This window comes from Barbus barbus (assembly GCF_936440315.1).
Source record: "Barbus barbus genome assembly, chromosome: 50".
Taxonomy (NCBI): domain Eukaryota; kingdom Metazoa; phylum Chordata; class Actinopteri; order Cypriniformes; family Cyprinidae; genus Barbus; species Barbus barbus.
Genome location: NC_136728.1, coordinates 14,475,622 through 14,489,589, shown reverse-complemented (window position 1 = coordinate 14,489,589; position 13,968 = coordinate 14,475,622). Strand labels below are relative to the sequence as shown.

The 13,968-nt window shown below is 36.8% G+C and overlaps 2 protein-coding genes across 2 annotated transcripts; one reads left to right on the top strand and one right to left on the bottom strand.

The window, feature by feature from the left end:
• The first annotated feature begins 2,247 nt into the window (after window positions 1-2,247).
• Window positions 2,248-11,509, top strand: LOC306868087 (uncharacterized protein). The gene is made up of 13 exons (XM_079414095.1): window positions 2,248-2,333; window positions 3,524-3,663; window positions 5,290-5,425; window positions 5,525-5,705; window positions 7,193-7,357; window positions 8,283-8,370; window positions 8,593-8,717; window positions 9,323-9,384; window positions 9,472-9,538; window positions 9,708-9,792; window positions 9,974-10,049; window positions 10,444-10,512; window positions 11,187-11,509. The coding sequence occupies exons 2-13, from the start codon at window positions 3,541-3,543 to the stop codon at window positions 11,294-11,296; spliced, it is 1,287 nt and encodes a 428-aa protein (XP_079270221.1). The 5' UTR covers window positions 2,248-2,333; window positions 3,524-3,540; the 3' UTR covers window positions 11,297-11,509.
• Window positions 11,503-13,645, bottom strand: LOC306868086 (olfactomedin-4-like). The gene is made up of 5 exons (XM_079414094.1): window positions 13,394-13,645; window positions 13,125-13,283; window positions 12,801-13,013; window positions 12,512-12,644; window positions 11,503-12,363 (listed from the first exon to the last, which is right to left on the bottom strand). Exons 1-5 carry the CDS (start codon window positions 13,424-13,426, stop codon window positions 11,552-11,554), a joined length of 1,350 nt encoding a protein of 449 aa, XP_079270220.1. The 5' UTR covers window positions 13,427-13,645; the 3' UTR covers window positions 11,503-11,551.
• Window positions 13,646-13,968: the final 323 nt, after the last annotated feature.

The window sequence follows — 13,968 nt, the reverse complement described above, 5'->3', positions numbered from 1 at the left end:
AAGCATACCAGTCTCTAAATGCATGCCTTGCCTCAAACTGATGGCTGATGGGGGCAACTGCAACATTTGTCAGAAGGAAGCAGTGCTCTCTGGATCAACCATACGAGTCCAACACAGCCTCATGCACATGCAAATATTATTCAAATCGCTTCCCTCCAACAGTGCCACGAAATTAAGGCTTTAAAGCAAGAGGCAGTTTATTAATCAATAAACAGTCTAACAGTTAAACATAGCAAATCCCTTCCAGGAGCACAAAGAAGCGTGGTAGATGATGCTGATACACTCACAGGCAAACCCGTTTCTGCTCGCTCCGTAACTTTCCTTCTAAACCGGTCGAATGGGGGATTTTCAGTACTCACACTTCAGTAGTCTAACAGGTGAGTGTCTCGTTTTGCGCTATTTCCGTGCCAGTTTCCAGATATCTGATTTCCCTCGCCGTGGTGCGCCCCGCGATGCAACTGCTGACGACGACGCTGAGTTTCTTTCCAGCACCAGCGCGCTTTGAACAGCTCCACTGACGTCACTCCCCGCGAAGCCAACCGACGCCACGCCCATCAGGCTCGGATCCGCCGAGACCCCACCCAACACACACTAGTGTTCCGAGTCACCTACACGATTCGAATCGTTTGAATCATTCGGTTCACTAAATGATTTGTTCAGTTTGTTCAATTCGGACTATCATAGGGGCCTACTCCTACTAATGGACCCTTTTCACAAAACTGTGATGACGCGTTTCATCAGCATCGTAAATCCTCAAAAGATTTTTTTATATTTATATTTTTTTTTAAATGTATGTACATTTATAACGCTATACTTTGTATTATGGGCCTATCACTTTTAAATCAAATTACAAAAAACTATTTTACGCTACTGCAAGGGTGTTTCTAATGCTCTCTTCTGACTGCCATCAGTGTCTCTCTTATTTTATTTATTTATTTATTTTTTTGAGAGTCGTGAAAACTCTATCATGGAGTTTTTCTTCTGCTGTTTGAACAAATGGGAATGCAAAAAAAAATAAAAATTGTAGTACTCTCCCAATGCTCTTGAAGTTATCCCAATATGACGACTTCCGCTGCTGAGAACCCCGGAAATGTGAAAAATGGTCTATTGTCCTTCTTTTGTATGAAAACTAGGCATGGTGTTAATACAGGTGTAGTAGAACTGGAGTAAACATATTTTTGGCGTATTGATTATCATTTTTGTCACCATTGTTTCTTTTTTAAATAATGGTTTGATTATGATACTATACAATCAGTATCAACAAATTTTAATTTAACTCATTGTGGTTTCACTAAAAATAAAATAATATTAAAAATAAAAATAATTATTAAATATTAATGATGCTGAGACACTGGTTCATGCCTTCATAACGTCTCGACTCAACTACTGTAATTCTCTTTTCTATGGTCTACCAAACACAACAATAAATAACTTCCAATATATCTAGAACTCTGCAGCATTTTCTCCGTGGCTGAAAAACTGATCAATTTTCTCGAATTGACTACTGTAATGCTCTGCTCGCGGGGGTCTCTAAATCTACTCTAAACAAATTGCAGTATGTTCAAAACGCAGCGACCAGAATCCTGACAAGTTCCAGGACAAGTGAGCACATCTCTCCAATCTTGGAGTCCTTGCTCTGGCTTCCGGTCAGGTTTCGCGTTGATTTTAAAATTCTTATGCTTACCTACAAGGCCCTGCATGGTTTAGCTCCAGAATATCTGACTGAACTTTTAACTGTCTACACACCAAGGCGTAATCTTCGCTCATCTGATTCTGGCTTTTTAACTATTCCTGTAACTCGTTTACGCTCTATGGGTGACCGGGCCTTCTCTTCTGTGGCACCAAAACTCTGGAATTCTCTCCCTACTGAAATTAGACAGGCTGAATCCTTTAGTGTTTTTAAATCTTCTCTTAAAACGTATTTTTTCCGGTTAGCATATATGTGATATGTTTCTCTGATTGTCAATCTCAATGTATTTTTTCTGCATGCCTTGGTAAAGCGCTTTGAGATGCAACTTTTAAAGGTGCTATAGAAAATAAAGTTTATTATTATTATATTAAGCCATACGATTTTCGGTGGCGTGGAAATTATGGCAGAACCTAAATTTTGGTTGAACTATCACTTTAAGAACATTCAAGTGGGAAATAAACCACACCATCCTACGTGGTCATCGCATGTTCATGATTGGGGACTCCAAATCCCAGAAGACACTGCGATTGATTTCCAGCTCCACCGTTGCCATGGATACACTCGCTTGCTCCACTGGCAGCACAACGCAGCCAAGTTTGCGAAGGTGGCCGAATTGTCAACACTTCTGAAGCAGGCATTGGAGGTATTTAGTTTATTAATATGTTTACAGATTTATATATTAATAGATATCACACACAGTTTTGTTTTAACCTGAAAAATAAAACAAATGCACAGGAGACCGTATTAATTGTCACACTCCCATTATTATTCACAACGGTTGTTTTATTTTTGAACGTCAACTTCTGTGCAAAACTCGGCATAATGGCAACAAAAAGTTACATTTCCTCCGTTATTAGCTAGGAGAAATATACAGTTTATTTAACACACGTTTGTGACAATAGCTGACCACCATGGGTAAGTCACAATAAGCAATAGAGTAAAACGCTAACTTACAGTAAAAAAGCCCCAATCTTCCACAAAATAGCAGCATTTAAATGTGTTATAGTCAATTAAACACCGTTAAAAAGCAAACAGTATAAAGTAGCATGCAAAAGTTTGGGAATCCCTTGCAGAATCTGTGAAAATGTGAATAATTTTAACAAAATAAGAGAGATCATACAAAATGCATGGTTTTTTTTTGTTTGTTTTTTATTTAGTTCTGTCCTGAGTAAGATATTTTACATCAAAGATGTGTACATATAGTCCACAAGACAAAAAACAAAATAGCTGAAATTATTGAAATAACCCCCTTCAAAAGTTTGTGAACCCTTGGTTCTTAATACTGTGTGTGGTTACCTGGATGTTTGTTTTGTTATGGTTGTTCATGAGTCCCCTGATGCTCCAGAAGGAAACACTATGCATTAAGAGCGGGGGGGGTGAAAACTGAAGAATCTGCAGGACCTGGAGGATTTTTCTGAAGAACAGTGCTCAGTTTAACTGTTCAGAACAAACAGGGGACTCATGAACAATCATCACAAAACAAAAAACAGTCGTAGATCATCCAGGTAAGTTAACCACACACAGTATTAAGAAACAAGGATTCCCAAACTTTTGAAGGGGGTTATTTTAATAATTACGCTATTTATTTTTTTTGTCTTGTGGACTATATGTAAACATCTTTTATGTAAAATATCTTATTCAGGACAGTACTAAATAATAATAAAAAAAATTTTATGATCTCTCTTATTTTGTTAAAATTATTCACATTTTCACAGATTCTGCAAGGGGCTCCCAAACTTTTGCATGCCACTGTAGTATGAACAAATCAAAAAAATATTGCAAGTGTCATGTTGCATTTAATGAATGCTCATAAAGGTGTGTCTCTCTTTTTAGCTGGTCTGTTGTGAGCGATGGAGGGATGCATGGTCCGTCTCCACAGTGTCCACTTCAGGGGTGCTTTGAGTGCTCAGCCCATCATAGTCAACTTCCACGAACTCTTCCAAACCAGAGATGCTCCTACAATTCTGCCTATGGTTAACATACATTTCAGATAACTTATGTAGTCATTTATAACTGGGTGGGTAGTTAAATACCCAACTGTTGTTGATTAATCTTCTGGGGCCTGCAAACACAATGTGGGCTGAGATGGGAAACCAGACAATGCAAATATCACAAGGCACTTGATGTGTTTTCTCTTGCTCTCATATCTTTATGTTGGTGGGCTCTTCAGTGCTATTTTGGATTTGGAAAGGCCAAATATATCTCTGTGCAGGTTCGGTTCATATCCAAAAAACATAAGAGCTTTGCAAAATATACACTAGCATATTACAACAAACATACTTTCATTATTAACCCTAAAGCTTTTTTTAAGTGGCCTTGCTGCTTACTGCCTATATAGGCAGGGATCGTCTTAATGGTCATAGCCTGATACCTGATAAGCCCTCTAACACAAATAAAAAAAAAAAAGATAAATAAATGAAAAAAAAAAACTTAACTAATTATATTTTGTTTCTTTTTTGCATTTTTGAGATAATGTTTTGTATTTTGTCAATTCAAATACATTGGAAAAATCAAATGGATAAACACAAATTACGTTTAGTTAACTAAAATAAAAAAATTCAGCATTTATTACACTGAAAAAAAAATATGCTGAAACAATTTTCACTCAGAAATTGCTAGTAATAATTGCAAAGAAACAGCATTGCAAGTAACACATTGAATTAAACATGAAATTTTGAAGTAGAAAGACTGAAATTGTATTTTCTACTCTAACTTTGAAAAAAAATAGTCTATTGTTTTATTTAATAAAACTTTTCCAATATTTCAGTTAATGAAATATCATTTTAAAATATAATATTTAAAATATTTACTGAAATGTAATTTTATTCATATGTATTTTCATCACTCACCTAATCTGCCATTGGATTTATTTTTCACTGAGGTTGTTGCAATACATTCTGGGATTGCCTTCTCCGCCAAGGATATATACAATAGAATTAAGCTCAAAAAGATATCTTAGTAGGCAATATAATTAAGTTGCGTATCTTATGCAAAAGCCTTTGCGTCAGAAATGTGCCTTAAAACACTTCCTCCATAGGCAGCTGACTTGATTTTGGAACAGCATAAATATGTCAAATTGCCTCATACACGCCTATACACTTACACCCATCCACACGCTACTTCATTTCAATCCTACTTAGCCTCTTTTATTATCTTGCTTGCTTTCCCTTCATTGATGTTTATTGATTATTGAGTGCTGTATTCCACTTCCTTTCCGCTTATTAACTCCTCCTTGTTTTTGAAATATTATCTGATCTTTTATTGCTCTTACTCCACAAAATATGAAATTATAGAGTCAGCGCGATCGGGAATATAGGTCACGTTTCAGCCTCCCCTCGTGTTGTCCAGGAACTCCCAGTCTTAATTGAATGGATTTTTTCCCAGCCAGAGCTTTGCAAACATTGGTGGGGGGTGGGCATTACGATGCAGACAGTCGCCCTCCTGCACTGGTTTGAACCAGATCTATGAGTGTTCTTGAGTTTGCTGCTCTTTTCTACATTACCTGAGGCAGATGTTCTGATTTCTTGTGCTTTGATGACATATACATGGATATATTTGTGTGAGCATGTATGAATATGTAGATTGTCTTGGTCTTGCAGATAAAAAATGAGGATGTTCTGCGGGCTGTGGTGGCTCTAATGGACACATCCTTGCCTGAAATCGGCCCCAGAGATGTGCATGAAACAGTACACTACCCTGGGATACATACAATTATTTTGTCACAAGACCATGCAGGTATGTAATTCACCTTGGTTGGGCAATAGAGCATAAATTATGCTAGTGATAGAAATAAGTGTTGGCCTAAGGCTATTTTATGCTGATTTCTCTTTGCAGATGTTTTAGAGGACTATAGAGGGAGAGCGTCCCAAAAGGGGACAAATTTGAGCCCAGTACCCTGTAAAACAAGAGTGGAAGCTGATTCCACACACAAGCTGCTGGCTGAGCTATACAGCGACTCTGAAGAGAGTACAGAGGAAACCTCAGAAGAGATAATAGCAACGGAGACAAGTATTAGGTAAAAAATTTTTTTAAAGTAATTCAAATAGTGTAATCACATTTGTTCTGCAAATTTTCGTGGGCAAAATCCAGTCATTTGGAATCCACGTAATTGGGAAATTTCACATGAGGGCGAAAGATTTCCCCACGCAGATTTCTCAACAGTTTCAAATTGGTCACATGGAAAATTGCTTAGTTTGTAAGTTAGGTTTTTGTGAGAAGTGCTTCATACTTCACTACACTGTTGACAGTAGACACTTAACCACGAAATTTGGCTAACGCGACTGCACCTTAACGTCAGCTTCAAACAAACAGTTAATCAAAAACTGAAACTTTGTCAGCATTTACTCAACATCATATCACTTCTAACCCTTTTCATCCTTCTGTGAAACACTCAAGGCAGGATGACTGAGCTGCTCTCTCCAATGCATTCTTAAAAATGAAGGTTCCAAAAAATTGATTTTAGCCGCGAAGCCATAGAAGAACCATTTTGGGTTCCCCAAAGAACCTTCCAGTAAACAGTTCTTAAAAGAACCATTATTTTCTTCTTAGTGTGAAGAACATCTGAATAATCGGAAGAACTTTTTTCCCAATAAAGAACTGTTTATGAAATGGAAAGCTTCTATGGATGTTAAAGGTTTTTCATGGAACCCAAAAAGCTCAAAAAGAATCATTATTTTTAAGAGTGTACAACAAAAGCGGATGCTGATTTATACTGTCAAGCTCCAAAACAAATATATACTGTAAGAGTATATACTTACAGTATAAAATATATAAATATATACTTTGTGTGAGAAACTGACTAAAAACTAACTCATTCTTTAAGTCATGATTGAGAATTAATGAGAGTAAATATGACATGACTTGGCACAAATCGTTTGTTGATTCTGTTAAAGACAATGGGATTACAAAAGCTTTTTCCCAGATCCTCTCTGGCAAACAGTTTGCCAAGTGTTCCTTATCAGCTCTATCTCCATTCCTATAGGCATAGATCTGGAAAGAAGTGAATTTGTATATATTTGTTACATTTTGGAAGGACCTTTAACAGAGATCATCATGACCTTATTATAGTCAATCACAATGACAAATGTCACTGTGCATGTATGTTTCTATGCCAACATAACTGTTATACCATTTTAGTGACAGTTGTATCCTATTATGGTCACTTACTGTGATGATGTTAGTGCATGGTGTGACAGCATATTGTTGAAAATGGTTTTGGATTTCAACCCAGATTCACAAAAGGAATATAATTTGTATTTGGATTATACTAAATGTGTAGATAAGTATTTTCCAAATAAGTATTTTAACTTTTGAATGTTGTCAGAGCCTTACCACACATTGAGCTTTGGTGCTCATGTGGGAGATGGAGGTTTAAACCGATCCTAATCCCATTTCCTCTGTCTCCTCTTATAGATTCAATTCAAGTGTTCTAGTTACTGTTCTATTAATAATAAAAAAAAAAATTATATATTTTTTTTAAAGTTTGTTTTCTGTTCTCCATAGTTGGTCTTGGGAGCGATTCTGTGAAGGCTTGCAGGAATTTGTAGATGGAGCGAGGGATAGGAAAGAAAAAAGAGCAGTACAACGAGAAGACGGAAAGATTCCGCCATCTGCCATAGGAGTTGAATCTCTGATTGTGGCTGCCGCTTGCTATGAACTCAAGATACTGTAAGCAAAGCACAAGCACTGTGCATGATTCAATCAAACATCTGCGAAAGAGCCATATAATACTATTTTGTGAAATAAAACACTAATGCTTTAAAGCAAGATACTTTTCTTCTGTTAGCCTCTCATAACTTCATCTGGCAATGCAGTAAATCTTTGTCAATTGCATTTTATAGTCATTTTTGCAATGAAGAGGAAGTTACACAGACAAAATATGGATATTACACAAAATGTAAAGTATTAGATAAACTTCTTGTTTGTTGCATTCTACAAATCATTTTCACACTTTTTTACTACAAGGGATTTTCATACACACTCACACACACACACACACACACACACACACACGTTAACTCACAGAATACTTTCTGTGCAGAATCATCTTCTACTGTACCTACAACCCACACATCCAAATCAAACTGTCCAGCTGTAAGAACAAGTGCCTGACTGTCCCTCCCATAGCCTCAGCCAGCATTTCTGCTCTTTATGAGTGGATTCCATCCAGGATTCCTAAAAAAGACTTTATTTATATCATCAAATTGAAACAAGCCTTGTCATTATGAGATCCCACTGAACGGTGTTGCTCCACCCTGAGTCTATTTCCAGTCCAGAGGGGCTGAAGAGTAGAGAAACCTGCCCTGCCCTGCTGGATATGGGGTGTTATTACCGGTCAATGAGAGACTATGGCTTCCTCTCTTTCTCTCTCCTTTCCCTCTTCTGCACTCTGTATGTGTGCCAATCGCTTCCACATGGCCTGCGGTTTAGTTTAACCTCAAGTGTCTGCCACACACACACATCCTCACTAGAACATCTCATTGTGACAGTTAAAATGGATGTTTCTCAGAAACATAAAGTTAATTAAATTAAGACAAGCTGAATTAATAAGAAGAATGATATGGAGTCTTCTGCTTCTGTCTGTGAATTGTAGGTCTACAGGAGACATGGTGCTTCAGCTGTCTCTTTTGGCTGTTAGGAAACGCTACCGGCACCTTAGGATTGGTAGCTACATCATGGAGGTAAACACATACACAAATTGTTTCTGTTTGGACCTTCTCAATCCTCTTGTACTTGTTCTACTGTGCAAATGACATTGTATATCAGTGCTACTCTGTCTTTACAAATTATTTAATGAACACAGCCTATAAGCTTGTATTTTGCATAGACACTGCCCTCTGTTGTTTGCATTTATTAATTTGTTTTGGTAAGTACTTGTTTTTTCTTATATTTTTTTGTTTCAGCTTTTGAAGACTCAGTCTATAGTAGGGAAATATGATACACTGGTTGCCCACGCTGACACTGATGCAATAGGTTTCTTCAAATTCCACGGGCTCACCGATGACCCCCTGCTCAATGACCAGTTCAAGTACAGATTATGCATCCCACAATGCATGTTATGCTAAATATAAATATATAACAATAATTGTCTATATACAACTATTTAACTAAAAAAGTACATAAAAAAGGCCAAATTGCTGATTATATTTAACACTTGGCACATATATCATATAAAATGTCATAATACAAGACAGCTGAACATACTAAACAGATGGTACAAGTGACTCGTTCTTGGACAGAATTGGCTGAAAATGGACTTTAAACAAGACTTTATGCTGATCATGAAACATCTGGCTCTTTCTGTGAGACCAATGTGCCTCTATTGACAGCAGATATGAGGCAGGAGTTTCTGACTTTTTTTCATTGTTTAAACAAACAGTGCCATCTATAGGCTAGGTGGCTGTGGTAGCTTGAGATTTAGAAATACAATAAATTACTTTTATTAACATATTAAAATATTTAATTGCAATTAACCTAAAATGTTTCTGTAGTTAATGCATTTATTTCATTTCAAAAATATATTTTTTAAATATTTAAATATTTATAAATAGTTAATAGACACTTAAAAATACAATTGTTTTAAATGGTACTCTGTAACCTTAACTCTAATTTTTGTTTTGGTATATTATACAGAGAGCTGAAAGATGATTGGACTAACTGTATTCTCATGAGCTACCTGCCACCCTTTACAACAGGTGAGGCATACACACACACACACACATACACGCTCATGAACACACACTTACAACTTCATATTTTCATTCTACACATTCCTTCCACAGACCTAGAAATGAGAAATCCCGTTTTCTCCCTGAGTTTACGAGAGGTGGAGATGGACATGGATGTGGCGTGAGTTAGTATTCATTGTATTATGCATTTGCTAGGGTGTTGCTGGGTAGTTACTAAATTTATCCTAACCTTAAATATGAGCAATTATCTTTGCAAGCACCACTAAAAATAATCTAAAGCATATTGAACAACATCTGATAACCAGGTTAACGGTGTCTCTGTTTCTTAGAAGGTCACAGGCTCTCTTTGCATATCAGCAACAGGTAATGTGTGTGACAAGATTACTCGAAGAGGTCAAGATTTTACGCAAACAGGTGATATTACATTTCGCATGATATTTGATCGTGCCCTTTCTAATCGACAGGTGCAATTGAGTGCACTATAATCATATAGATGCTGTGTTTCTGTCATGTTGCTCAAGTATCTATGTGTGTGTGTGTGTTTGTGTGTATGTGTGTACATATTCACATGCTTCCATGGTGAATGGTTTTTCAGCTAGATCTACAACGTGAGGAAGTGGACCGCCTGAACTCCAAGCTGGAACAAGAAAAACGAAAGCGCCATGATATAGGTATGTTTGTACAGGTGCAAATTTGTTATACCTCAATATTTGCCTGACCGTTTTACACAGAGCACAATTGTGAGGGTTAAAGCAACACCTACCAGTCAAGCCTAAAAAGCATTTTGGTCATTTAATGTTATATAATGGGCTTGTTTAATCATTAAATAGGTAGGGCCTTTAACCCTTAACTTTCTAACCCTATTTCTTTTTCTACTTTTTCTTGATCTTTTTAACCATTTTTTTCTAATTTTATCTTTTCCACTTCCCTATTCCCTTTCTTAACTGTAAGTACAAGCTAAAAAAGTTACAAAAATTGATTAAAAAAAAGAACATATTAAAAAGATTACTGAAAAATATTTTTAATGAATATACAATTTATTTTATTCATTTACATACTCTGTAGAAAACAAGTTCTTGATGTACAGGCTGAAGAACACTAAAGAACTGTTAGACAATATTGCCTCAGACACAGGTGAGTATTTTTTGCTGCAACACATATGAACTGTGATATCCTCCAATCTTTTTTTTTTTTTAACAGTTGCTCTGAAATGTTCATGTGCTCATTTAATGGTTACTCACAAAATCCCTGCCTGTCATATTGACTCATCAAACATGATATTCTTTTGAAGCACCTGAACAATAACAACCTCAGACTGACCTTTGCTCGCACCTCCAATTATAAGAGCCACTTGTCTTCTAGCCTGTGACTCACAGAGCTGTGTGCCGAGTTATAATGACTCATAAAGCACTACTGGCTCCACAGTGAGGAACGAAGAAAAACCCATAAGATCGATCCTGTCTATAAAATCAAAAACGAAGAGAGGCAAAATAATGAGTGCAATAAATTCAATGTATGAAGAGGTCCACATGGCCAGTCTTCTCCAGTCAAACTAAAAATACATTTATTGAAGTAATAAGCCACTTTAGACTTTAATAAAAAAAATTCTTACGCAAGGTAAACAAAGCAAAAGATGAGTGTGGTCACAAGTGTGTGAACATTGGCTATTGTACTACAAATTCAAAAATGGCTCATCCAATAAAGTGCTTTGTAATTTCTTTCATCTCAGTAAAGCTAATGCTGAGTTCTAAGAACTGACATTAAGCATAAATGTGTTGGATATGTTGGATTGTCTTTGTACTTTCCAGATGATCAGGGACTAACTGAACAGGAGCATGCAAAACCAGGAACACAAGAGCAAGAAACAGCACAGTCTGAAGAACCTCCCATCCAAACACCAGAGGGAGCTGGAGTTTAAAGTTTTGTACCTTTTACTGCAGACTTAAGGAAGTCTAATCTTAATTGTTTGATGCCCATTCTCACATTTTTGCATGTGTTTGTATGTTTATTTGTATCTCTGTTTTGTAGTTTTTGAATGTCATGTTTTTAAGAGGCACTCTCTTGGTTGAGTAGTAAAAAGTCTCTGCACCATATAAGCTTTGGGAAATAAAACAGACCAGTTTTGAATTTGAAACAACACACTTTTTATTGGGTAACTGCATTTGAAATGCACTTAGAAAAAGGTACCATATGCTAAAAGATAGGCATCATTATACAAGTAGAGTTTTCCATCAACAGGGTTGTAGTTCAGATTGGCTATTCCAGCAGAAACCTTCTCAAAAGGCAAAGAAAGACTCTTTATCTCGTGACCAGTGGTTGTATCAAAAGCATAAAACACCTCTTCTTGGTAAGTATTAACAAAGCGTGTAGCATACAAGACCCCGCACACCATAAACGTGCTAGTGACGGACTTCTTAAAGAGTTGCGTCTTCCAGGTATGAGTGATATTGAGAGACAGTGGGTCTAAACGGCTCACAACAATATTGCCGTGGTTCTCCTCAGTGGCGTATATCACCCACACAGCATCTTGATCAGCCTCCAGATCGATATCGGTCCAGTCACGACAGCTGTAGTAGCAGAAAGGGAACTTGTTGTCGATTCCGGCACCATCCAGTTTCATACGCATGGTTTCTTTTGTTGTAATGTTGAAGCTGCAGATTTCAGCCTTGCTGTAGCATTGGTAAAATACAGTATTGTCATACAGAATAGTCCCAGAGCCCTGAACGGCATTTTCATGGCTGTATGATGGCGCTATCTCTTCATCCTTGTAGTCCCTGTTGGCCATAAAGTCTTCAAGTGAGTTGTACATCCTGATTGTGTTGCCATCCTTGTGTCCACTCACCAGACAGTGTTCCCAATAGCGTTCCATACTGCTTAGCAGGGCATCACGGCCCCAAGCACCAGAAATATAGGACTTGCTGATGGAATTAAGCTTGGTAATAACTGGAGAACTTATTCTGGTCATGATGCGATGATGACAAGTACCTGTAAGCAATTAAGTATCAGTTTCTTTGTTAGAAACTTTTTGGATCTTCAGAATTCAGAAAATGTCATTTTGAAAGGAATTCCGTTCCTTAAAAGTTTCTATATTTCTATATAAAAATATCTTACAGATAGTCAGTAAAGTACTTACTTCTGAAATCATTCGGTATGGTTTTGCAACTCTGTGCACGGTTGTTGAGGTCACGTAACCTCTTCTTCATAGTCTCTAGGTTGAAGAAATCATCTCTGTACATCTTCTGGACATCATTTTTTGCCTTATTTAACTGAGAAAAACAGATGTTTTCATTAAACTGTGGTTGCCTTTATATTGTTGAGATCATTCTGTCATCATCTTTATTTCAAGACTGATTTGAACACTCATTACAAAAGAAAAGAGTCTACAGAAATATTTGTTTACGATTATGTGTTGCAATATCTACCTCACTGAGCAGGTTATGTGTCTCTTTGTTGGGGTTCTGCATGTGTGTTTCATTGACAGATTGATATATTTCTTCAAGTTCCTGGTTCAGCTGTTGCAGATGAAGTGCGCTGTACAGTCCACTTCTGTAAAGGTAATCAAATGCTTTCAGATGGGCTGAGATGTTCTGAAGAGTGGTTTCCATCATTGGCAGTTCTGCCTTTGTGTTCCTCATCTGGAAATCACCTCAGAAAGTTAATTGATATTGCCGTAATTCAAGATTCTTTTCAATTGTAATGTAATTAAGTAGCAATTGTCATAAGAAACCTAATAAGTGGTGCTTTACCTTTTCCTCAAACTCATTCAGCTTGATCTCACAAATTTGGACCTGTCTTGTGACATCCTCAAAACGAAAAGCAGGAAAAGTCCAGATAGAACTGTTTATTTTACACAAACATGAATCAGACGTCTGTTGACCTGGAACTCTCTGAGCCTCGACAGTCGCCTTATGTACAAACACAATAAGAATATTGCATCACACATACATACAGTACATACGTTTTCAGACATTAAATCAGAATGGAATGGCCAATTGAAGACACAGAGAAAACTTACGATGACTGTGAGGAGTAGCAGGTAGACAAACATGATGACCAAATGGGCAGAAAGACTACAGATCTGCTTTAAATCACCACACAAGCACTATGATGTTGCAGTTTTGGATATTCAAATGTGCGGTTTTGATGTCTGTCGAAGAGGATGTGAAAAAATTAACATATGGTTAATTTCAGAAAATCAGGAAGAAATTTAGCTGACAAACGTTGGAAAATTCAACCGCAACTTCCCCCCAAAAAGAAATACATCCTCAGTCCATCATACATTTTATGCAGACATCCGCACTTTCATTATCGTGATTAACAGCATTTTTTTTTTAGATATTCAAATTTGTAGTTTTGGTATCTTTTGAAGAGGATGTGAAAATTGCACATATGGCTAATTTCAGATATTCAGGCAGAAATTCAACCACAAGTTCCCCCAAAAATGTACACATCTCCATTTCATTATAAATTTTATGAAGACATTTGCACTTTCATTACAGTGACTAAAAGTGTTTTTTTAGATATTCAAATTTGCAGTAGTGAGGGGCCTGTTGAGGAGGATGTGAAAATTGTGATGGCTTTAAAATTCAG